Below are 27,030 nucleotides of genomic sequence, written 5' to 3' on the forward strand. Positions count from 1 at the left end.
TCCACATTAGCTTGCAAAACAATACAGAATAACTTCATTGTAACACAGTTTAGTTTTGTATGAAAGATACAAATCTACAAAGCAACTATACTATTGGAACTCAGATTTGGGATAAATGAACGTTTACTATACACTGTCAACTTACTGAAGTGTTGAGCTGCCCATTAAATATTAGTGACTTTCCTCAGTTCTGGCACTCAAAGCTTTCTAGCACTCTAGACTTGGAGTTCACCTCCCTACATTTAATAAAAGAGAAGATGTCACGATCATATGGGGAGATGTCCTCATTTTGGCTACCTTCCCAACACTGTTAGGGAGCGAGTGAGACACAGAAAGAGAGAAGTACACCATGGTACAGAATAAGGCTATGCTGCCAGTAACTCAATGGGATTTTCTGGCCATTTGTTTCTACTTCTGAACTTCATTGTTTTATGCTGTTTATCCTCATTCATGAGATCTGTCCTTCATTCACCCAACGTCAGAGCCACTGGAGATGAAAGAACACTTGTCTTATATAAAGACTCAGTGAGTAACAAGAACAAGCTGAAAACTGCAGTCAGATTATACTCTAAACCAGTGTTTCTTTGTGATGGTATGTGTCAGTCTGGCATATTGTCACCTTTTTACAGAACAGGCCAGGAGCTGTAACCCCAGCTGGCCCTGCAGCAGAGCCGAGCCAGAGCCCCCTGCGGGGCCAGGAGCCGGAGACCCCACCACCCTTCCAACAGCCCCAAGTGCAGGAATCCAGTGAGGAGTCGGGAGGAGCCGTAGGTCCTCTTTTTTTAAAAAAAGAAAAGCCCTAAACAAGTACTGCCCAAAACCATACATATCTTGACTTCACAACTAAGTAGTGAGAAAGATTTAGGCTGGTGTTCCAGTGTCTGAGGGATACAAAATCCTAAAATAGATGAACTATTAGAAAATGCACAAAGGACATTCTATGCCAAGAAAAAAAACCGAACATTTATTGCCCAAAGAAAACTATTATACAATTCAACAGTTTACTACAGGAATATAAAATTAACCATCTTCTGAAAATACCAATACTTCAAACGTTCACTAACTGAAGTAGATTGCATTTTGCAAAAGAAATTGAAAGTGATCTTGAGTGCCATAAATCTAAGTCTCTTCACAATGCATTAAAGCAAACTACCTTGATACAATAAAGAGCATACTAGATATGGAATCAATGCACATTAAAAATATATTATGGAAAACCAAAGAGAAAAACATATAACCCATGGTGACAAAATAACTGAAATTTTCTTTACTGTTTGCTGCACAAAATACACAAATATGAGCTGTTATCAAATGCTGCAAAGACCCCAACTAATGGAGAAGGTGGGAAGCATTAGTATAATAGAGAAAGACAATTGCAGACACCATCTCTCAGGACATGGTAATATGGCACGAAAGAGTAGTGCAAATAGTGTAGACAGCAAAAAAAAAACTAAATTCTTTTGGCAAAGACTGCTCCAGCACACAATGTCTAAGTCTGGAACTCTACTTGAATGTGCTCTGAGCTTTCATTTCCTAAACATGAGTGGACCTCCCCATCACACAAATTAAGGTCTGGAGAGGAATCTAAAATATTTTTGGTCTGATCCACAAATTTTAGGACTGATGCTCAATGTTTTAGTTGTCAGCTTTGTGAGCTCTCCTTAGTTGCCTTTCCCTGCCCATTGCATTTTGTGATTTCTATTCAGCCATTTTGTATTTTTTTTTAGTCTGAGGGTCCCTTGTATCCTCAGTACCCTTGTGTGGCTTTTCCTGCTGCACCACCATGTGCATCTTTTGCTATCAAGACTGGCAGGAGAAACAGCAGGATGGTCAGAACTTCCACAACTACTGTTCAGAGCTACTCTGAGACTCCGAGAACAGATCATGCTAAACAAGGTCCTCACCTCTCCCCTTCTTCCCAGCAACAAGGCAAATGCAAAGACACCGACCCAGCAGGTAGGTGTATAATAAGTATGCACTGGCTCATAATCGAGTACATTGGATAACACCCACAATTGATCAGCAATAGGAAATATATTGCTATCTTGCCAGTCACTAAGCTTTATCTGTCTTAAAAACAGAAGCATAATACTCCAAACAAAAAAAGACCTCCTCCAATTCCTACTTGTAAGTTTCTAGCACTCTTTCTGGCTACTGTACCTTTCTTACATTACCACAGCTTTCGTGACTTTTAAAATCAACTCTTTCTATTGAAATTTTGGAAAGAGAAATGTTACCAAGCTTCTCTACTTTAATGGCCTTATTCCCGACATTAATGAACCACACCAAACGAGGGAAAGAAGAAAAATCTGGCAAGTATTCTTTATTTACCCATTGCATGCGGTAGCTTAACAAAAAAGCTTCACTCCCCACAGGCTTGCAACAACTAATGCCATTCTGCTGAAAGTGAGGAACATTTAATTACAAAACTAAGAAGAACTCTAATTGCTAGATGTGCTCTTACCTTCGATGCTTGTCGAAGCCACCGTAAGTACTCTGTGAAGGTATCAAAACAAATGTAGTAAGTCTGGCTCTGAGGTCCAGAGGAACTAAATGCTAAGCAGTGCTGGTGCTTTTTCACTTCTTCCACCTGTATTTAAAAAGACAAAATAATTACTGCATGAAATCTGGAAAGTGTCAGTGTTCAACTAGCAAGAGCAAAAATGAAGCTGTGAAAAAGAGGAGCTGCTCAAAAAAACCTCTTAAATATTGCTAAGCCTGGAATCTAATTAACCCTGTGTCAAGGAACCACAAAACTCATGCAAATAACAGCTTAAGATTCTGGAACAGTTTAACAGGACTCTTGATTTAAGTTAAACATGTTAGAACTAGACATCTGTATAACTGTAAAGACTTGGATATTTTAAGACTTTTCCAAAACTAAACTGCCATAAAGCCAATTTTGGCATTTAAAAAATGTATTTATCATATGCCTCCTCTTAATGTGAAATGGGAGATATGTAAATCAGATGGGTTGTGGGTAGGGTAGGGAATGGAGAGCAGTTAGGCAATAACTCTCTTCCCGTTTAAACAAGTATTTGCTGATAAGCCTTAAACTGCGGAATGTGAAACAAAAAGTATTTCATGCCCTTTGCTACTCCTTTTATAAGCACCATCATTAAATGCTGAGATATTCCAAATGTGTACAAACAAGTCCGCACTTTCTTTCTTCCTGGAGCTCTTTGTGAGGCATATATATGGATGACCCCAAAAGAACTCTATGGAAAAGCATTTCCCTGTAAAAGACTCTTAAGCTGCTTTTATACATGCAACAAGGCAGTGAAAAGAATATATTTAAAAAAAATGCTCTAGAACAAAACTGTTTGGTTTCCAAGATGTTCCTGTGACACTACGTTTTGGAATGCCTTTGCAAACCAGGACGTGAAAGAAGATTTAAGTGGGTGAGGGGAGAATATTTTAATTTTTTTTTAAATAAACTTATTCAGTTCCAAATGTCTCCCTAGACATGGCTAGATGTTTGCTGAAAGCCTGCACTGTTTCCAGCCTTGATTCAATTTTCATTTTATGCTTGCATTCAACCTTCAACTTCACCCCTTGCACATAGTCAACTCCCACAACATACAGGAGACAGATAATGCGAAGACATAGTTTTTGCCAATTCCATTTAAAGGCTCAGCAGTCATTTAGCTGTTATCTTGGATGCTATGATTTTACCCTATTCCTCCCCTGTGGCCTCCCTTAGAGATATCAACATGCCTGTCTCTTGCACCTCTTGGTGTGCAGCCAGGAGAAATGCCATCTGTTACTGGGAGGAGGGTTGTTAGGAATAACCACTTGTATCTCTTTGGGCTGAGGGAAAGGACACTCCATTTTTGTACAGAGGGTGGAGTGAAGGGAGAAGAGAGTTGCAGGACAGGGTAAATGCCACACAACTATATTTGGCTCATACAATGTCCTAATACAGAATATTAAAATGGAACTCCGAAAACTGACTTTGTAACTATGCCATCATGAACTTCCATTTTTATTGTCACCATCAATTTCAGTATCACCTGTTAGTACAAAAGGTTAAGAAAAGACAGTCAGTGACCACCCCTGCAAAAAAATCAGTTGGCAGCCCAAGAATCAAGAAAGATTCTTTTCATCTTGTGCATCACAACTAGTTATGAAGGTTTGTTATCGGATCTCCAGTTGCTCCCATGTCACCCCATTGTCTTCAGTGTTGCTTCACAGGCATATCTGATTGGGATAAATTGTGCTGATGCACATAATGGAACAGAAACCCATGCAACCTCTTAGCAAGCAGGTAGCATGAGCAAAGAGCAACGAAGACTAAATTCTGCATCCACAGAACAATTAATACTATGTGAAAAGAAGAGAATATTCACCCTCCCCCCCAAAAAACTGCTATTCTCTGATTTTTCCATTTTCAATATCAGAGCTTGGTAATGAGATAAAATGTAGCAGATACAGGAATAGCCAGGTAGAAAATGTTATGTCTAACAATAAATGTTTCAACACCAAACTCCACTGAAGGCAAGCTCCTTGGAGCAGAAACCCCTGGGTCTTAAAATCTCCACGTATCCTTTCAGCATGGAAAGGGTAAGCTAGGCGAGCAACCTCAGGTATTACCCCAAAAACCCTCACTTTTCCACCAGCGAGAGTGAGAACATGCATCTTTCCAATCTGGGTTTCCTTCACTGATTATACAGATTTTTTTTTTTTTAACAGGGACAGGAACCTCAGTTCCTGCTAGGCTGTGCAGCTTCTCATTAGGGCCCACTAAGGTCTGCAGTGGGGTTGGAGGGTCCCTCTCTGCTGGCCCCAGGAAGAAGCTGCTGTGGCCACGGCAGCTGCGTGCTGGACACAGCACAAAAGGGACCCCTCTCCCCTGGCCAAGACGGTTCTGTGCTGGGGCCAGCAGGGAAGCAGCCAGTACTACAGGTTCAGCTCCTAGGCCACATGGTGGGGTATTGGCGGGCGGGGGGGCGGGGGGGGGAACATAGGACTCTATGCACAGTGGAACCTCATGCCACCACTTCAGACTGGACTTGCTGACCATTTCTGAGACATGCCCCAGTGCCCCAGGACAGGCAAGCAACACAGTCTACCTTAGCGTCACTGCCCAGGTAAGTCTGAGCTCATTCCTTGCCCCCTCTAACCCAGAGACACCACCTACACCCAAACTCCTCATCCACAGTCCAACCCCAAAACCCAAAGTCTGTCCACAGCCTGTACCCCCTTTCTGCTCCCCAACTCCCAGCCCAAAGTCTGCACCCCTTCCTGCATTCCAGCCCCCAGCCCCTCTTGCATCTCAAATGCCTCATCTACAGGGCTATCCCAGAACCTTCACCTCATCCTACACACCAACCCCCGGCCTCAACCCACAGCCCCATTTTCCACACCTCTCAGCCCACCACCCCACAGACCAGAGCACCCTCCTGAACCCCAAGTCCTTCAGCCCCATAGCCCTGGCAACCCAGCCAGAGCCCCTCACACCCATGTACCCTAAGCCTCTGCTCCAGGCCTGAGACCCCTCCCCTCCGATTCAGAACCCCTTGGCCCTACCCTGCCACATTAATTTTTATTTGCACCAATATGAAAGTGATACATAAGAACATAAGATCGGTCACACTGGATCAGACCAAAGGTCCATCTAGCCCACTATGCCGTCTTCCAACAGAGGCCAACCCCACACACCCAGAGGGAGTGAACAGAACAGGTAATCACCAAAGCCATCACTCTCCTATCATCCATTTCTAGCCTCTGATAAACTTAGGCTAGGGACACCTACTCACCCTGGCCAATAGCCATTGATGGACCTAACCTTCATGAATTTATCTACTTCTTTTTGAATTCTGTTAAAGTCCTGGTCTTCACAACATCCTCTGGCAAGGAGTTCCACAGGTCCACCATGAAAATCTTCCTTTTGCTAGTTTTAAACCTACTACCCACTCCTTTAATTTGGTGACCCCTAGTTTTTATGTTATGGGAATAAGTAAGTTTCACTTATTTACTTTTTCCACACCAGTCCTGATTTCATAGACCTCTATTATATCCCGCCTTTGTCTCCTGTCACACATTACCAAATTCATTCTGCTTGAAATTAGAGGGAACACTACAAGGAACTCCTATGTCTCAAAATCACCGTATAATCCTATAGCAGTTGGGGGAAGAGGATTGAATTAAAAGTCTCAGACATTACCCTCCCACCCCCCCCACAAAAAAAAAAACCTTACTTTTCCACCAATTAGAGGGAGAACATGCATCTTTCCAGTCTGGCTGTCTTTCACTGATGATACAATTAGGCACGTCCCACAAAGGATAACTTGGCGTCTTGTCCATCTGTTGACTGGCAAATGCATTTTCCCTTTTCGAACATTGTACATTCCTGAGAGCTGAATCCGTTCAGAGTTGCCAGTACTGTGAGGCTTTCCTGAAACAGAAACAAGAACAGGCACTTTACCACTAAAGAGGTTTTCCTTTTTCCAATCACTCTTCATAATGTTGAGCACAACCTGACAAATGACAACCAACTCCAGAGCCAAACAACTAAATAGGGGATGTGAGCACTGCAGTATCAATACACGGATACAGACTGGTATCATTTCCTTTCTTCATATTTGTCTTGAAGTTTTGGTACATTTATATATTTGCCCAGATTTCAAAAATATTTTTTCCATCTTCTGCTTTTTACATACAATACCATTGCTTGCCTCTCTTCTGAATCAGTGCCAAAACCTCACTAACCCATCCCTAGTAATTATACTCAAAGACCATGTAATATGCAATTTGAATAGTTATTTAACAGTATTAAAAAAAAAAAGTGTTCAGACTTTGAATGTCCTCTATTCTTTGGAGGTTGGAATCCATTTCAAACATCTCTAGTTGTTAATGTTTTCAAATAGCCAATAGCACTTTCTGATGTTTTACCTTCAGTACTGCAGGCAAATTGCAGACAGTGGTAAAAAATGAGCTGTCCAAATCTGTGACCAGGCTTATCCATTTTAAGGGGGAAAACTATTACAAAGCTCTCTTTCATAAGATGATACCAATGACAGTGACATTTAGTGGCCACATGGTGCAGTAGATTATGAAGCCCTATGGCTCAGGTGGAAAGGATTTTCTTTATCTCGCTACAGTAGGAAGCCTTTATCCCTGTTAAATTATCACCACCAAATCTGCTATTACTCATCTAAAGACAAGCCTAGGCCTGAAATAACAAGGCTGCTGCAAGTCAGGACAGAGATGCAATCGGATGTATGGTACAATGGCTAAATTTGTTAGTACTGTGCTTGGTTCTAGTACAGCTTTTCTGACAGCGTATTTTAAAAGGAGTTTGCTGTGGATAAAACAGCAGATTCAGTAACTCCAGTTTCCTCATGCCTAGACAACAGGCTGGTAAATATGCAGATCATGAGAAAAAGTTAAGATTTAATTCTTTTAAAGAAAAGAAAAACCTGAAATCCCACAATTCTGGGGAATTTAACAGCAGATGCAGATTTTGGATCACTCCAGCAAGACCCATATCTGAAAAAGATAGGAAGTGTTTCTATATCACAACCTAAGGGCTGTTACCTCCCACCAAGTCAGCTCTTATACATTACCACAGAGGGCACAGTTGGGGAACCAAAGAAAGACCTGGCAGAAATAGACAGAAATGGAGAAGCTTCGCTGCAGCCCCAATCGCCAGAGGCATAAGAGAAACCTGATGCTTACAGAACAAAACAAACTTGCAGTTCGTCTACCTCAAAGTGATTCCCCCCATGCCTACTGTAACTATCTTCTCCCTTTAAAAATCAGTTTATTAAGTCCAAACTTGGCGCACACAGTTCCAGTTTCGCTATGCTCTAATTAACAGTGGCATTTAGGCTACTGTCTGCTTGTTTAGAACTACAAGAATGCTGCTGTAACTTAAAGGCTACCCCACTGCCTACAGATTTCTGGCATTTATTGATACAGATTGTGCCTCCAAAACCTGGCACCCTCAGGTTTGGCAACATCAGGCCATGTATGCTCCTGGCCCAGACAGCCCAGGAGCTGAAGGGCAGGGGCCCTGCAACAGGCGGCAGAGTCTGGGGCACCCACGGCACCTGCAGCAGCAGGCCAAAGAGCCCAGCCGGGAGTGGGGAGCTGAAGCAGCATTTCTGCAGCGCCTGCGCAGGAGCTGGTGGCAGGGAACCTCTACTGGTCAGGCAACATCTCTCATTTGGGACCCATAGCCCATCACGTGGATTTCAAACTGGCCAACTGATCGGCCTCAAAAGGCAAATGTAAATGGTGAATTATCCTCTTCGATGCAGTTCTTCTAAAGGAGCACCTCAGGGATCTGTTATGGTCTCAATGCCATTCGGTATCTTTGGGCACACCTACACTACAAAATTAAGTCAACAAGTTGACCTAAGCCACTGGAGTAACTAAATTTGTGGGTCACATCCACATAATCCTCCTTCTGTTGGTGGTAGGAGCCCTCCCCAGAAGTGCATCCTCCAACCATCTCATGGGACCCTGACAGCAGCAGTCCTCTTCTCCCCCACGCAGGGGCTGGGGAATCAAGCTATCCAACGAAGGGTGTGACTCCACCTGTCAGCCATGGGGTAGGGACTGGGGAAGGACTCCACCTGTGAGCCCTGCCTGGGGCCGACAGGCAAGTAGCGCTATAACTACATCAACCAAAGCACTATGACTCTTGTGGAGGTAGAGCTAAATCAATGTGATGGACAGTTTACATTAGAGCAGGTGCATTTTAGCGCACAGGTTGAACCTCTCTAGTTCAGTAATGCCCATTGTCTGGTAGGATCATGGATGTGGATCAGAGAGGCCTGGCAATGAAGCCCAGCCATGGGCTGGGAGCACAGCACTAGGGCTTCAGGCCAGGGTCACCAGCAAAACCCAGCTGGTGCCTAAGAGAGGAATTGGACTGGTGGACAGGTCTGGCAGCAGAGCTGGACTGGGGGTGTACCCTTGGAGAGCTCGGAGCGTATCAGCAGAGAGGCCAGCATTGACCCCCCCGATCCAGCAAACTCCCTCATTTGGGCACAGTCAGGTCCTGAGTGTGCCAGACCAGGGAAGTCCAACCTGTACAGAGTTAGGTCAATATAAGCCGTCATATTGTTGGCCTAGCCCTTAATCGGTTATTTAGAAGAACATACAAAATCCTTGCCAATGGCGCTGACGGAACTTGGTGGGTTGATAACATGAAAACCAGGAGAGTGCTACAGAAGGATATGGATCACTTGGTAAGTTGAACTCATTTGACCATCACGTTTTACTATAACTTAATACATCACCATCTATCTCTCCAGAGACAAAGAACATGGGCCACATGTAAGTGGATAGGAAAATGTACCTTGGAAAGCAGTGACTCTGAAAAGGATGTAGGGATTATTGTGGATAACCAATTGAGTATGAGTTCTCAGAGGGATGCTCCAACTAAGAGGGCTAGGGCAAAATATAGAACAGCAGTGGGGAAGTGGTACTGACTCATGTAACAAGGTTCCAGTTCTAGGGAACCCACTTGAAAAGAAATGTTGAAAAATTGGAAAGGGTTCAGAAAAAAAGATACAAAATGAAGAAGTGTCTGGAAAGCATGCCTTACCACATGAGACAAAGATGCTCAATATACTTAGTTCACCCAAGAAAGAGTTCAAAGGCAATTTTATATATATGCCATGTGCCAGAAATGCTCCACTGCAATTTACATTGGCCAAACTGGACAGTCTCTCCGTAAAAGAATAAATGGACAAAAATCAGACATCAGGAACGGTAATGCACAGAAGCCTGTGGGGGAAACACTTCAATCTCCCTGGATACTCAGTGGCAGATTTAAGGGTGACAGTCCTGAAACAAAGAGATTTCAAAAATCAAATGGAGAGAGGAATCGCTGAGCTGCAATTTATTTGCAAATGCGATTCCATTAACCACGGATTAAACAGAGACTGGGAGTGGCTCGCAGCTTACAAAAACAGCTTCTCTACTCTGGGTGTTGATATCTCCCTGTTAGACTCTGACAAAGGCTCACATCCCCCTGTGTGATCTAACTTGTTTCTTCCTCAAAACAAAAAGCAGTCAAGTAGCACTTTAAAGACTAGCACTATTGATACTGGGCCATGTGGACCTTGCTGAATAGACCTTGTCAGCTCTGGCCCTCCCTTTTACTGGGACCCTACTCTTTAAATACCCTTCTGAAACCACCTCCCCCACTCATGCATCTGATGAAGCGGGTCTCTGCCCATGAAAGCTTATGCTCCAAAATACTTGTTAGTCTATAAAGGTGCCACAAGACGACTTCTTGCTCTCGAAGCTACAGACTAACACAGCTACCTCTCTGATACATGAGGAGACTTCTGACAAACATCTCTGGTTTTGCAAAGCTAAATAATTTCTTTATATCTCTAGCCTTAATGTAACAGGTAATTAATCCGTCACTTGAAGGTCTCTAAATCAAGACTAGATACTTGGTTGAGAGCATTTAAAAAAAGCCACCAGATTTGATTCAAGAATTTAATGGGTAAAGTTGTGTGGTTTGCATTAAACAGAAAGACAGCCTAGATTGTCATATAGTCCCTTCTGGTCTTAAAAAGCCAACCAACCTTTTCTAGCAACTACAAACACTTATGCAAAAGTTGGAACAGTTTGAGGAGAAAAATTTAATTTTCTTTAATGAAATAAGCACAAGTGTTTGCTTATGTCCTTTTCCTTCCTCATTTGGTATCTCCATTATGGTGATCTTTTCTTGAGTTTATAATTTGATACTAATGCTACCTTTCCCTTTAATTCCTGCAGCTGAAATTGCTTTGATATTTTGGTCACCTCCTCCTACAGGCTCTTAATTCCTGAATATTTAACGTCACCTGGAACTTCAATCAGAGCTCAATTTACAGTGCAAAAAGTCAAAACGTGGAGACAATTCTACAAGATGCTGAGAGATGCTAAATTATTTTGCGCTTACTTGAATCTGTCTATGCACCATTGGAGTTAATGCATCACTAGTTCAGGGTTACCCGATAGCTGCATTCCCAGAGTGCATGTGCCAACCAAGAAACTGTTTAATAAGAATAAATCCTGTCTGTCGATAGATTAGCTTGAACAGCTTGCAACTTTAAAAAGATCAAGACTATTAGTTGCCAAAGCGTGCAAGAGGCAGGAAAGTCTCAGCAACAGCGACCTAGAGTGTTTGACAACGAAAGAACAAACTTTTTTTAAGCAGAGTGAAGAAACTCATCATACTTGCTGCTTCTCATTGCACTTATCAAGGCAACAGGTGGCAGAATACAGCCTCAACAGATCAATCACTGTAAGCAAGAATACTGAACATTAAGTAGAAAGAAGAGTACACCACCAACAAGAATTCATCTGCACCTCATATGACCAAAAACCCCCCAATAAATCAGGTGTTGAAAGCAGAAGTTAGTCTCCGATCTACTATACATGGGGACATAACTTCTTTTGTTGTTCAATTGTCCCATCTGTTTCACGAATGTGAACTCTGAGCAAGCTTTACACGCCTTCTTTTGGATACAGAGCAAGAGTCAAAAGTTATGATATACCCCACTGTCACCACAGGCGTTACCATATTCTCTGCCAGGATGCTGTTGATTAATGGCTTCAATCATCAGTCCTGAGGAATTCTGCAATTTTATTATGGCTCCAAATGCAACAATTGCAGATTTCTGCCAGGACTAAAATTATCCACACCTGGAAAGAACACATTCTTGCTGGAAAGCAACACCTAGAATCTGGTCCCTTGAGCAGCCTGACAGCACTCCAGTTTAGTGAATTTCAGAGAACTTCAGAAAAATCACTGCAGTTCACAGGTTTTCATATATAGAAGTACAAGGATGCTTCATGACGACACCAATAAAAAAATTCAATAATTTTTAAAAAAGAGACTTCTGCAGAAATTATGAGCTTGATGAAAAGACAATTATGTCCAAAACAAATCCCAAACACATACTAGGAAAAAAATGGGTTTACCATTTGGAAAATAAAAACAAAAAAAACAAAAACAGTTTGGGTACATTGGCAAGAAAAACCTGTTTTCATTGCTGTCAAAGCTCCAAAAGTACAACCCTGAAAACGCCCATACACAGACATTCTGGGCAACCCTTTAAAGAGATGTCTGAGACTGAAGAACAGACCAAATCAGTTAAACTACCACTCATGGTTATGTCACCTTTTGTTTTAAATTTGTCCCAGAACTGAGAGAGGAATTGGTGGCATTTAGAATAAGAGTATAAAACCTTGGGCTTTGATTTTAACTTTAGACTTGCCACACAAAACCCAGCAGCACAGCCACAACCAGGCCAGACTAGCAAACTCAAAATCCTAGAGCTTGGTTTGCTGGGCTAAAAATAACGGTGTAGGTTTCAGGCTTAAAGCATGGGATCCAGCCTTAGACCCACCTACCCCCTTGAAGTCTCAGTCCAGGCTCCAGCCCTGAGCATGTGCATTATGCTTTCATTGTGCACTATGTTTGCAGCCTGACCCCACAAGCCCAAGTCAGAGAACCTGGGCAGCCACAGAGTGCCATCAGTCTGTCGTTGCAGTTTAGACATGCCTTCTCACACGGAAGAGTATACATTAAGCAAAGCTGGATTAATAGTTATCTTCTGAAGTCTTCCTAGCCCCATTACATTCTTCAGAAACTTGTGACACTTGTAATGGAATTGCAACAGATTTCCAAATTTAAAAAAAAATGAATTGGCTTTATAAACAATTACTAACCACGAAGTTTGACTATCCTGGGGGAGCTGCAGTGTTTACAGAAAAGTTAGTGTTTGTTTTTATTCACACTGTAACCAACACTAACGAACTCTGCAAGCAACAGCTGTTGCCCACAAACTGATTAATTGGATGAAATAACGTATGATGATACTGAATTATATAAGTCACACCCTCAGTCAATTTACAAAATTGCTTGATTTGGGCATGCACATTTTGGCCTTACTAGAAAAACTGCATCTAATTTAAGATACTCTACACTGGCGGATTGCTTATTGCAGAATGCTATAGTGTAGAGAGACCGAGAAGCTCTCTGACTGGGCTGGAGGAAGCTATTAAGACTGTGAAGACACTGTAAATCTACTTGAGGACTGCAAAAGACCTCAACTCATTCTGAGAACCCACAACAGCTGGCTTTGTCACAGGGGAGGGGGAAAAGCTATTTGTCCTAGTCATATAAGACTTGAGACACTCATGATTTGCAACGCATTGCTGAGAGAGGGGTCATAAAATACCCATTTGTAATGGGACAGAAATATTTCCAGAAAGTACAAGGAAACTAGAAACATTTAGGTGTCTGAATTTATGTGAAATTAAAGCTGTAGTCAAGTTAACTTTACAAGTCTGTACACAAGTTACCAACCAAAAGGAAATAAATGTAGTCAGCACTGATATATTGGACTAGCTACGTTGTATAACTGAACTAAGTTTTATTTTGTCTAAGGCCAGTGCTAAAGAGTCTCCCCAAATACAAAACGTGTATGTTACATTGACTGGTATTTGTCCAGCCATACGGGCTATTCTAGTACATTCTCAACAAACTCAGATTTTTGTTAGCCCATAAAAGCATACACTGTGTATACTTGCGCCATAGATGTTGCTGTAGCTATCATTCTGCTGGAATAGGCTTAAGGTTCAACAATGACAGCTGACTGGCAATTGTTGTGAGGCCATTCAATTTGGGATGCCTCAAAGGAATCTACCTTTCTGAAAGTGGGTGCTCACAGAGCTCTACATTACTTTTTGGGAAAAAGAAAAATCAGCTCGGTACGCAAAAATCATGGCCACCCCAAATCACTAGTTACTCCTGAGAAATTATCCCACCATCCATTATATGAAGCCTAGAATCTTCCCACCCTCTCTCAATACTCCTGAATTGCACTGTTAAGAGGCACTCATCTCCTTGATCCAAGTTTTGTGCTTCCTTACCATGCCCATGAATCTGAACCGAAGATGAGAGCACTCCAGAATGCATCACACCTGGTTCATGAGGCATAATCATTTTTATTCTGCTACTAGTGCTTTTAAGCTGCAAGAGTATGCTAAGCTTTTGCACTGATTTGGGTAATTGAGCCTTGCCCATTTACCAGAAAGGTAAAACCTGATGAGCTAGAATAGTGTGTACTTCTGCAAGTCCTTATCTAAGTATGTCTACACAGCAAAGAAAAACCTATGGTGTTGGGTCTCTCAGCCCAAGTCAATTGATTCCAGCTCCTGGCACTCAGGCTGCAGGACCAGATAGCTATGTAGAAATTCCCAACTCAGGGTCCAAGATCCTCCACACTGTTTCAGAATCTGGACTCCAGCCTGTGTGAGAACGTCTACACTTCTATTTTTAGCCCAGCATACAGAGGCCCAACTGACCTCAGAGATGAGGGCTTTGCTTTGCTGAATAGGCCCTCAGTGGTCCAATAAAAGTTAATGATGCCATTTTGAGTATTTAAGGTTCCTTATCCCACCAAGTGTGTCAAATGAACATTATACAACGCAGAAAAAACAGCAGGCAAAGCCACAGGGTAATGACAGACAAAAACAGGGTGGCAAGTGGATAAAGGAGGCGCAAAAGAAACTGAATATTAGATACACACTGGAGGTTGAAAGAGGAGTACCGAAATACCTAGTGAAGAACTGGATTCTGAAGTACCAGGTGAGACTTTAGAAAGCGGAGTTTAGATCTCACTAAAACACAAGAAGGGCCAGAAGGAGAAAAAAAATGGCTCCCACATTTGAGTGTAATCAGTTTTAAACACTGGAAGCTTCAGACACCTGCACCCAAATTCTGGAGCAGCTAAGTTTCTTGTACTGTAAAACTCACAAAGATAAAGAATTTAATCAGGGAAGCCTTATTTTATGACTTTTGGTATCAAAGTGTTTTATGCACATACCTTACTCAGGAGAAGACAAATGTAATTATTCCTTAAAAGAGAAAAAGCAAATGACTTTTAAGCTAACTAGACCTACTGCTTAAGGTATCCCTGTGATAACCCACTCCCAGCTTTAGAAAAAAGTACAGGATTGAACCTTTCTAGTTTGACAACCTTGGGACCAGAACACAGGATGGCAATGTTGTCTGGCAGCATTACAAAAACTTCATGGAAGCATGGGAAATTTGGCCAGACCCATAAGTGGCTGCCTGACTAAAATCATGCCAGATTACGGATATTACTGGATGAGAGGTGTTCAACCTGTACTTCAAGATCCACAACTCATACAGCCAAAAAAGACAAAAAAAACAAACAAACAAACAAACCCCAAACAAACTTAAAAAACCCATGTGTTTAAAACAGGCGACGAGTAAGAACCACTAATACAGCAATCCTCATTCTCCCTATTAACTTTTAAAGATCATTCTTTAGGAATAAACTGGACTGATCACCTAACAGAACTTTCTTCCTACATTCATAACAATTACGGACTGGACTTATTTAAAAATGCTGTTGAATAATACACCATTCTTCAATCCAAGAACCTCTGAAGAATAATATTTCTTCTTGTAATAGAATTATTCTAATTTAAAACCTAAACCTCAAGAATTAACGTTTTCCACCTTCTCACATCCCCAAAGTGAAACCTTATGCAACAGCATGGCTCATGCTGAGAATATTTGGGCAAAACCTGAATGTTATCCATGTTTTAAGGTGATCTCAGTAAATGATATTCCAAATAAAATTGCACATTTGCACTCAAATGCATATAAAAAACAAATTTATTCAACACTGGCCAAAAAGTTAAGCTTTAATGGTATGGAGAAGCATCTTGAATTTCAAAGTATCATAACATTTTCAGTGAGATAGCCAACAATGACAGCTCAGTCTGGTCTTTTTTCCTTAAAAACAGATACAGAGTACTGACAATGCAGATTTATTTCTGTGAAGTCATGCAAAACTGAACTGTTTGCTAGATTTCCAACATTTAATAAAGCCACAAAGCAGACTAAAATCCCTGATATCCCAGATGACGCTCTCTCCATAATGCAATTGCTATAGTGGCAAAACCAATTAATATAACCCATTGTTCTAAACAAAAATCTGTACCATTGCTGGAATTTGAGGAAATTATTTCTTTATAAATATATTGATGATCCACAATTAGCAGTCATGGATGAAACATAAAACACATTCAACAACTATATTGTTTCAACTTAAAATCAACTGTTTTCCCCAGAGAAGGAACAGTGTTTGATTAAGGGCATAAAAATGCCTATAGTGAGTCAGACCAAAGGTCCTTTTAGCCTCACATCCTGTATTCCAACAGTGGCCAATTTCAAGGATCCCAGATGGAAATGAACAGAACAGGTAATCATCAAGTGATCCATTCCCAGTCACTTATTTCAAACTTCTAGCGAACAGATTAGGGACACCATCCCTGTCCTCTCTGGTTAACACTGAATGAATTATTTAGCTCTTTTTTGAACACTGTTATAGACTTGGCCTTCACAACATCTGGAGTGCCCCAGGTTGACAGGGCGTTGTGCGAAGAATTGCTTCCTTTGTTTTAAACCTGCTGCCCACTAAATTTCGTTTGGTGACCCCAAGTTCTTGTGTTATGAAAGAGACCACACGACATCATTATTTACTTTCTCTACATCAGGCATGATTTTAAAGACCTCTATCATGACCCCCACTTAATTGTCTCTTTGCCAAGCAGAAAAGTCCCAGTCTTATTAATTTCTCCTCAAATGAAAGGCAGTTCATATCACTTATTTTTGTTGATGGTTTCTGAACCTATTCTAGTATGGGTGTATATACATATTTTCAAGGTGGGTGAGCAGCTCTGCACACGGTGTTCAAGAAGCCATACCATGGATTTATAGAGATGCAGTATGACATTTCCAATCTTATATTGTACCCCTTTTTCATCATATATCTCTAACCCACAAATGAAACTTTTTATTTAAATAAACAATTTACTCTTGTAGACTTGCAATAACAAGCCTATATTTACATCTGCTTAGGCCAGACCATTTGCAGCATGTATACTCATTCTTTGCTCCAGTTCTTGTTTTGAATACTTGTGTTCTGAAACTTATTTTCTTCCCATTTCACCATGTCAGATCTTTAAATACCATCTGCTAAATGCCTGAGATATGTAAATGCTTGGGGTCAGATTCATCAGTATGTTCACATGCCCACGCACACCTTTTTGGTTTTGGGTGAGTCTTCTAGCTCAGGGTCAGCAACCCTTTGACACAGGTGCAAAGAGCAGCATGTGAATGGATTTTCATCAACACATGGGGCAGGAACTCAGTCCCCGCCCTCCTCCCTCATGCAGCCAGGAGATTGCTCAAAGCCACAACACCTGTGTGATTGACTAAAGATCAGCTAATGCTACTAATAATCATCTAAACAGTAAAGCTCTGCATCTTAATTTATTAATGAAGCTTTTAAGTAGGACTATTAGTGACTTTAAAAAATATCACTGGTCTGTACATAAGAGGTCAAAGGGTCAAATTTCAACACTCTGCCTTGGAAAGGTTACTGATGCGTGCTCTAGACTAATTCATAGCCTTATTTGAACAGGCAGCTTTGCATATACGCGCGCACACACACACACACACACACACACACACAGACCAACCACCATAATACACATATTCAACGTATTGTACTGTATTTTTCTAATAGTGATTTTTTCACATATTTGAATGATATAAAGAGCAGGGTGAAAAATAAAAAGTATTATACTATTGTAAAATCCAGGAAATTTTCAGTAAAAATTGTTTTAAACTGAAAATGAAGGGGCATATCTATGTTCTGTGAAACAAAAGACACATCACAATCTGGCTTGTCTCAGACAAAAAGGAGGAGTATTTCAATGATCACAAACACAAAAGCATGCTGCTTTAGCGCAAAAAAACCCCACACCCCTCAGGCCCAAAGATACTCTCACCCTTTACTTCCCCCCCAGAACTTTACAAACCTTATGAAATATTTTCTCTCCTGAAAACTATTCTCTTTGCTGACACCACCATGTTAAAATGTTACATTGATGTTATAATGGCGTCTATCAATTTAATAAAACAGGGTAATAGACCTGATTGATGTTTGTATACTACAAGATAATTTGTTTTATATAACAGAAAGGTACCTGTGTTAGTCTGTTTTGTTCTGTTGTTTTATGTAAGTGTATCATCTGGCCATTCAAAGTCCTCTAGAAAAGATGTTCTCAACCAAGGGTATGTGTACTTCTAGGAATACTCAGAAGTCTTCCAGCAGGTACATCATCTCATCTAGATATTAGCCTACTTACATACTCTATGTAGCCTGCATAAAAAAGCACCAATGAAAATTTCATACAGTGACATTTATACTGCTCTATAGAAGACATACTGAAGGGTAAGCATAATATATAGCACTTGATTTTATAGTTATATAACAAAAAATCCCATTTTTTCCAGTAATAGCATGCTGCAACACTTGCATTTCATATTTGATTTTGTCGTTGATTTTTGAAAGATGAAATTTGGGGGTACACAAGACAAATCAGACACCTGAAAGGAGTACAGTAGCCTGGAAAGGTTGAAAACCACTGGTTTAGAGTTCCGAGTACAGTATACCTGAGTGTATGTACAGCTATGATTTCATATTTTTGTGCTCTTTCAAAAAAGTAAACATATTTTGTGTTCTAAAGTAGGTTAGTAATTTAAATCCTTTCAAATAATATACCCTGCAGTGCTGCATCAACATTACAGCACAATCAGGAAAAAGTTTTATGTATTGGGATTTATTTGATGAACAATTTGGGTCAGAGCTATTTTGTGCAGTTTTGGAAGACCATGACTAGCATATCTACTTTACTTCTCATTTAAAATGCCTCCCAAACATTTAAATGCTATGAAAGTGCTGGGAAAAATGCAGCACTATATTGTAATGTTTAGAAATTCATTATGTAACAAGTTTTGAAAGAGGCTGTCCAGTCAAGCTCAACCCAAAATTAAGGTTTTGAAATAACAAGCTTTTACAAAACCCAAAGAAGTGTTTCCATATTTTTGGTTTTCCATAATTCCAATTCTATTGGATTTGAACCTAGCAGTTTGTGATATACCACAATATTGTTACTATGCAAAAATCTAAAAGTGAAACTGGATTATTCAACGAAAGTGAAATGGACAAGTCAGCCTTATTTAAACTGTACAAAGGAGGAGACAAACAACCAAAAGAACACAAACAGCAAAAGCATATATTGCACAGGGCAGACCGTTTAGACACGCTTATGAGGAAGTGTATACTAATTTGTTCTGCTGTCTGTGACCACTGAGAACAATTTCTCTCCATCCGTTTTACAGCACCCCTTCAGGAAGTTGAAGGCTGCTATTAAATCACCCCTCTCTTCTCGTCTGTAAACTAAATAACCCCAAATCCCTCAGCCTCTCCTCATAGGTCAAGTGCTCCAGCCCCTTAAATCATTTTTGTTGCCCTCTGATGAACCTGCTCCAGCACATCCACATCCTTTTTATACTGGGAGGCCCAAAACTGGACAATACTCCAAATGCAGCCTCACCAGTGCTGAAAAGAGGGGAACAACCACCTCTCTAGAACTGCCCAAAATGCTTCTCCTAATGCACCCCAATATGCCACTGGCCTTCTTGTCTACAAGGGCACACTATTGACTCATATCCAGCTTTTCATTCACTACAATCCCTAGGTCCCTTTCTGCTGTACTGCTGCTTAGCCAGTTGGTCCCCAGCCTATAAGAACGCTTGGGATTCTTCCATCCCAGGTGCAGGACTCTACACTTCTCCTTGTTGAACCACATCAGGTTTCTTTTGGCCCAATCCTTTAATTTATCTTGGTCACTCTGGATCCTATATCTAACCTTAATGTATCTACCTCTCCCTCTATCTTGGAGTCAACTGCAAACTTGCTGAGGGTGCAATCTAGTCTCTCAGCCAGATCATTAATAAAAATATTGAACAACACGGTCCCCAGAACCAAGACCTGGGGTGCTCTGCTTGAAACCGATCTCTATCCAGATCCTGAGCCATTGACCCCTACCCATTGGGCTCGACTGTCAAGCTAGCTTTCTACCCATTTTATTGTCCATGTATCCAATTCACACTTCCTTAACTTATGGGCAACAACGCTATGGGAGACTATCAAAAGCTTTACTGAAGTCAAGGTATATCACATCCACTGACTTCCATGTCCACAGAGCCAGTTACCTCATCATAGAAGCTAATCAGATTTGCCCTTAGTGAATCCACGCTGACTACTTTTGATCACTTTCCCCTCTTCCAAGTGCTCCAAAATGGATTCCTTGAGGATCCCTTCCATTATTTTCCCCATTATCTGTCCCACTATCTGTCAGCTTTCACCCACCACCAGCTGCATCTTCAACACTTCTATGGGAAAGTCTGCATATCAAGAAGGAAAGCAGAAGAGATGGGAGTGGGGACAAAAATCGAGAGGACGGAGAAGAGATAGGTGAACCATAAAGAAATTTAAAGAGGAATAGACCTGATGCTCTCTCCATTCTCTAAAACGTCAGCTGGGGGAGAACTAACATTCACCTACAAGTGTGACGCTACTTTGTCTCACCTCTGTCTGTATGAGCCTATAGTTATTTCTCCCAAAGCATGGCGCTGGACAAAGCATAAACAGTATATGGGAGTCACATGAAAGATACACATACCATAGTATCTGCATGCTATAAACTCTTAACACAGCCTCCCTAAATTCATCAAAATCAGCCACTACAGTAGTTTTATCTCAGGGTCCTCTCCAGCACTACCTGTCAGTTTCTGTACATAACACTTCAAGGATTGAGTGTTAAATGTAGGTGTCCTAGCAGTAAGAATTCTCTTCAATTAGTGTCCCAAATGCCATACTACTAAAGTAAATAAGCAAGCTACAGAACAGTAGGTTGAAATAGCCTTTTTTTTTTTTAGTCTTATTTCAGATAAATCATTTTACTCAAGATGAATAGTTCAGTTTAAACTGTTCCTACCTAGAAATGGTTCCTCCATAACTGGAATTAAGCCAGTGTTAATTTGGAATGAAAGAGGTGCTGGTGTTCAAGCCTGAAACAAAACAAAACAAAACAAAAACAAAAACAAAAAAACCCCACAACCTTTCATAGTCGATAGGGAAAGCCCAGGAGGTGCTGCAGCTATGACTGCCAAGCCCAGCGGTACCAGGGCTCAGTCCTGGTACAGACTAAGCACTGGATGGAGCATACTGGCAGGACAATAAAGGGGAAGCTTGTACTGCTGTCTGTGCTGGACTTACCCTATACTGAGATTCTAGCACTATCAAATTCAGCAACATTCACCATTTAACATGCTTTTGTTCAAATAGAACTATAAAGTAATCCTTGCCCTTTGGATAAAAACAATCTTACTGGTTCTTCCTTTCATCTGGGTTAGGAAGATTGGAACTCAAAGATCTTACTTTGACACAATCTATTTATGTTCCAAATTTCTACATCTCCACCCAGGCAAGAAAGGGAAGGGAGAGGTCAAAGATATATTATGCTTACAAGATGTTTTTTAAAACCTCTGTGGATTTTCAACATTTAAATTATGTTTCTACAGAACGATAAACAAAAAAACCAAAATAAAAAGCCATCCAAGGCACTTCCTTCTTATAATATCAGGGAACAAATTAAAATGTCAATTTTTAGAAGTTACTATTCAGTTTTTTTTTCCTGGAAATGGCAACAAAATGCAAAAAACTTATGCACAGCTGAGTCCATATAACCACATTTACTTCATATTAATTAGTGGTGTGCAAGTTATAAAATTTATTTTTGAAGTCACCTTGCTGCACAGTCAAATGAACTGATATAATAAAAAACTGCTGATGTACAAAAAACCTAAATATGAATAGCTTTCCCATAACCAAGCAGATTAAATCTGGCTGTAAATAATGAAAACAAGATTTAAATTTGAAACACTGCAAAATTCAAAAGCTTTTGCCAAAACTAACATGAAAGGGATTAGGGTGGCTAGAGGCTGGATGTGAACAGTTGAGGAAGATGAGGGATGTGCTTGTGAGCACTCTTGTTTAAACTTTGCATCAAAAGAGCATGAAATGAAGAGAAAAAAAAATGCTAGTACTATAGACAAGCAAGACAGACCTCACTTGGCATGGCGTACAAGTTTCAGTTTCCACAGGAAAAAAGACTGCAGGAAAGTCATACTCATATTTATTGTATCAGCAACCTTTGATGATAACTCCCACCAAGATGGAAAAGAAAATCTCAGGTGTAATTACTTCACAGATACCTTGTGAAACTGGGAGAATGCCAAGAAATTACTTAGAGGTGTAGGAGATTTAAGCAGGTTACAACTACCTGCAGTGATTGTGGAATACTTGTTAGTTTATTCTAGACCAGGGGTCAGCAACCTTTCCGAAGGAGAGTGCTGAAATGTGACCTTTTGACCTTTATGTTCAGCCTGAGCATCAGATGATACTTTTTAAAGTCCTACTTCCAACAGCTTCATTAGTAAATAAATTAATATTGGGAGCTTTCCTGTTTAGCATGTAGGCTTCCCATTATTACAGAATACATACCTGTTTTTTCTAGTTCACCACAGTCAAATGTCAGAATTTTCAAAGTGAGGATCAGATTTGTATATAAAAGTCATAGGACGAGTTTTACTAATAGTCGCATACCACATGCACATTTGCCACAATTTGAAAAGCAAATTGTATAGCTCTGTTAGCCAGTGGCTAGTACCTAAACAGCTGTTTGCAGGCACACTTGCTTAGTTTTCACACACAGCCCTGATAAACACTTGCGGATTTAATGGATTTTATATGCAGGGATCTCCCTCTCCCCTAAGGTGAAAAAGCCGGCATGTCCTGGTGCAGTTTACCCATAACACATTGCCTGGATAGGGGTGGGGCTCTGAATGTTGCCAGCACCCTGTGCTGTGTGGCCACAAAACATGTAGGCTCCTATCTTGTTACTCAAGAAAGAAAGGTTACTCACCGTAGTAACGGTGGTTCTTCGAGATGTGTCCCCGTGGGTGCTCCACATTAGGTGTCGGGCTCGCCCGGCGCCGCAGATCGGATCTTCCAAGCAGTTTCTGCCGGACCGCGCATGCGCCGGTGCGCGCCGCTCCCCCGCGCGCTCCCGGCCATGTGCGCGATCCGGTCCCCGCCAGTTCCTTGACCAACCGCCTCGGATGCTCCTGCAAAACACTAAACAGAGATCCGGAGCGGGGAGGATGGGCGGGTAGTGGAGCACCCACGGGGACACATCTCGAAGAACCACCGTTACTACGGTGAGTAACCTTTCTTTCTTCTTCGAGTGTCCCCGTGGGTGCTCCACATTAGGTGACTACCCAGCAGTAACCCAAGATAGGAGGTGGGTAATCGGATTATGTGCAGCTTGTCCCCGAGAGGACCGCTGCCAAGAGACGGGTATCCTCTTGGAATACCCTGTGAAGGGCGTAATGTTTGGCGAAGGTGTCACAGGATGACCAGGTCGCCACTCTGCAAATGTCTTTTAGCGCAACGCCCTTGAAAAAAGACTGTTGATGCTGCCACCGCCCTAGTGGAATGAGCCCTGGGCGTGGCCAGTAAAGGAGTCTTTTTGAGTTTGTAGCACATTTTTATGCAAGATACGATGTGCTTAGAGATTCTCTGCGAAGAGAGACATTCTCCTTTTGATTTGGGAGCGATAGAGACTAGGAGCCTATCCGTTCTCCGGAAGGACTTGGTCCTGTCCATATAGAAAGCTAGCGCCTGCTCACGTCCAGGAGGTGTAGGCGCACCTCTTTGTTAGAGTTATGAGGCTTTGGATAACAAGGGTAAACAATAGGTTCGTTAGTATGAAACTCAGAAAGAAACTTTAGGAACAAAGGCTGGATGCAGCCGTATGGTTACCGCCTCCTTGGAAAAACAGCGCAGGGCGGCGTTGCCATAACTGCCTCAAGCTCGCTCACCCTGCGAGCTGACGTGATTGCGAGAAGAAAGGTCGTCTTCATCATAAGGAGGCGGAGGGAAACCGTGGCCAAAGGCTCAAACGGTGGTCCCCTTTTCGCATTAAGCACCAGGTCCGAGTTCCACAGAGGTGGAAGCGGTTTCTGAGGGGGGTATAGGCTTACCAGCCCTTTGAAGAACCTGGTAACCATGGGATGGGCGAACACCGTGTGCCCTTCCTCTTCGTGTCTGAACACCAAAATGGCGGCCAGGTGGACCTGAAACGAGGATAGCGAGAGTCCTCCTCTCTTGAGGTCCAGTAAATACTCTAATATCACAGCCATAGGCACCGAAAGGGGGCTAGCTGTTTGGTAGAACACCATGTCGTAAAGCGAGTCCATTTCTGCTTGAAGGTCTTCCTGGTGGAAGTCCTCCTGCTACTTTCTAGGACTTGCTGCACTTCCTCCGTACATGTGCTCTCTAGGGAGCTAAGCCATGGATTAACCACGTTTGTAGTCGCAGGCTTTGGGGGTGCGGATGCACTATGGACCCCTGGGCTTGCGTGAGCAGATCCCGCGCCACCGGAGGGGACCTCAGTGGCCGGTCCGACATGCGCAGGAATAGGGGGAACCATTGCTGTCGATCCCACGTTGGGACTATCGGGATCATTCAGGTTCCTTCCCTCCTGGCTTTCTGCAACACTTTGTGGATGAGCACTGTGGGAGGGAAAGCGTAAAGCAGGGGGCCCCTCCATGAGATCGCGAAGGCATCCCTCAGGGACCCCCGTCCCAGTCCTGCCCTGGAGCAGAATGGTGGGCACTTCTTGTTGTGCTGAGTAGCAAACAGGGTCTATCTGGGGAAAAACCCCATGCGTGGAAAAATCGGTTGCAGCAGATCGGGACGGATCTGCCACTCGTGCGTGAGTGCGAAACGCCTGCTCAGCTGGTCTGCCTTCACATTGCGAGCGCCTGGTAAGTACGAGGCTTTCAAGGTTACATTGTTGGCGATGCAGCAGTTCCACAACCGGACTGCTTCTACACATAAGGCACGGGACCGAGCTCCTCCTTGCCGATTTATATAAAACATGGTGGAGGTATCGTCTGTACTGATCCCGACTACCTTGCCTTTCAGTTGGTCTCGAAAGTGTCTGCAGGCGTTGAACACTGCTTTGAGCTCCAGTATATTTGTGTGCAGTGACTGCTCCATAGAGGACCACAGCCCTTGCGTCACCTCTTCGCCCATGTGTGCTCCCCACCCTATGAGGGGGGCATCTGTAGTAAGGAAAACCAATACGTGTGGTTGGTGGAAGGGTACCCTTGTTAGCAGGTTCTCTGGGTTTACCCACCATTGCAGGGATTTGCGCACCTCCGTTGTGGGCGACGCCATCCTGTGAACAGTGTGTGCTGCCGGTTTGTATACGCTCGCCAGCCAATGCTGCATGCTGCGCATGTGTAACCTGGCGTTCTGTTGTACGAAACGTTGCTGCTGCCATGTGGCCCAGCGGCTGTAAGCACGTCAGAACCGGCACCATAGGGCTGAAGGTGAAGCCTTGCGCGAGGGAGCCGATGGCCCGAAAGCGAGTCTCTGGTAGATACGCCCTCGCTGTAATAGAATTTATGCGTGCCCCTACGAACTCTATGTCCTGTGTGGGGTCTGTCTTTGATTTTGTCAGATTGATAAGCAGGCCGAGCGAAGAGAACGTGCCTGCTGTGACACATATTATGCGTAGTACCTCCTCCTTTGAGGCCCCTTTGAGTAGGCAGTCATTCAGATACTGGAATATAAATACCCCCTGTCTGTGCAGGTAGGCTGACACCACTGCCAAGGTCTTGGTGAAGACTCTGGGGGCTGAGGAGAGCCCAAACGGTAGGACCTTGTAAGTCGAGGGCTGCGAACCAATCTCCATCGTCTAGTGCCGTAAGGATGGAGGCGTTTGTGATCATCCGAAAACGTTGCTTGCGCAGGTACCGGTGAGGCCTCGAAAATCTAAGATGGACCTCCCCGTGAGGAAGTACCTCGAGTAGAACCCTCTCCCTTGCAGTTGCTCCGGCACTCTTTCCACTGCCCCTACGAGCATGAGATGGTCTACCTCCTGCTTGAGCCTCGCTACATGGGAGGTCTCCTGGAGGTGGGGCCCCGGGTGGAGGTCATGGCGGTGGGAGCAACTGGGAGGGGATGGCGTACCCCGTGGCTATGATCTCCAGCACCCATGTGTCTGTGGTGATCCTTTGCCACTGGTTATAAAATGGTCGGATGATGGCCTTGAGCACTGGTTTCGTGCCCTCTGGAAGCGAGTCCATGAGGGAGGTCAACCTAATGTGGTTGTTGAAATTATGGTTCGCTAGATGCGCTGCGTAATTTGCCATTGGCAACAGTAGCGTGGAGGAGGAGTAGACCTTTCTGCCCAACAGCTCTAGCTTTTTGGCATGTTTGTTTATTCCCCCACGTTGCGACGACTCCGCCACCAAAGAATTTGGTTGTGGGTGGCTGAACAGGAACTCCATGCCCTTCGTGGGCACGAAGTATTTTTTTTTTTTTTTTTTTTTCGCTCTTTTGTGGACAGGCGGAATAGTCGCGGGAGTCTGCCATATCATAGTGGCAGGCTCCAAGATTGCGTCATCAGCGGTATTGCTATTTTGGAGGAGGCCGGAGGTCTCAGATTTTTGAGGAGCTTATGGTGTTGCTCTTGCACCTTTGCTGTCTGGAAGCCTTGCGTGAAGGCCACCCTCGTAAAACAGCTCTTGGAACTGTTTGAGATCGTCCGGAGGATGGACGCCCCCCGGGGCCGTAGCCTCATCCGGGGAGGAAAGCGAGGAACCGCTGGGGTACGTCTTTCTGGACCCTTCCGGTTCCTGCTGATGATGGTACACCCTCTCACTAGAGGTGTGCGAGGAAAAATCTCGGGGTTCCATAACCAGTCCCCCCTGAGATGCTTAAGTCTCTGTCCCCGGTCACAATTGCCCTTGGGGGTACGAGATCGTTCGTAGGGATCTTTCCCTAGTAGATTGCCGATGGTGTCTATGCCCTGCGTGGTAGGGGCGACCACGGCAGTATAAGCACTGGTCTTGGGAAGGTGACCTAGACCACTCCCTTGGTGCATACCCTTTGCGTCTGGGGGAGGGAGACCGTCGAGACCCTGGAGAGAGCGACTTTGCCTAATAGTCCAGCGGTTCAAATCCCAGGAAGGGTGGAGGTG

At 42.9% G+C, this 27,030-nt stretch overlaps 1 protein-coding gene across 1 annotated transcript in view; it reads right to left on the reverse strand.

Moving 5' to 3' along the window:
• The window catches only part of PHLPP1 (PH domain and leucine rich repeat protein phosphatase 1), a 229,625-nt gene that overhangs the window by 94,948 nt on the left and 107,647 nt on the right, over positions 1-27,030 (reverse strand). The window contains exons 2-3 of the mRNA XM_074987780.1: positions 6,201-6,397; positions 2,465-2,590 (exon numbers count right to left, since the gene is read on the reverse strand). Of these exons, the coding sequence (XP_074843881.1) occupies positions 2,465-2,590; positions 6,201-6,397 (323 nt within the window). The remainder of the gene's footprint in view (positions 1-2,464; positions 2,591-6,200; positions 6,398-27,030) is intronic.

Source organism: Carettochelys insculpta, chromosome 2, assembly GCF_033958435.1.
Source record: "Carettochelys insculpta isolate YL-2023 chromosome 2, ASM3395843v1, whole genome shotgun sequence".
In the NCBI taxonomy this organism is placed as follows: domain Eukaryota; kingdom Metazoa; phylum Chordata; order Testudines; family Carettochelyidae; genus Carettochelys; species Carettochelys insculpta.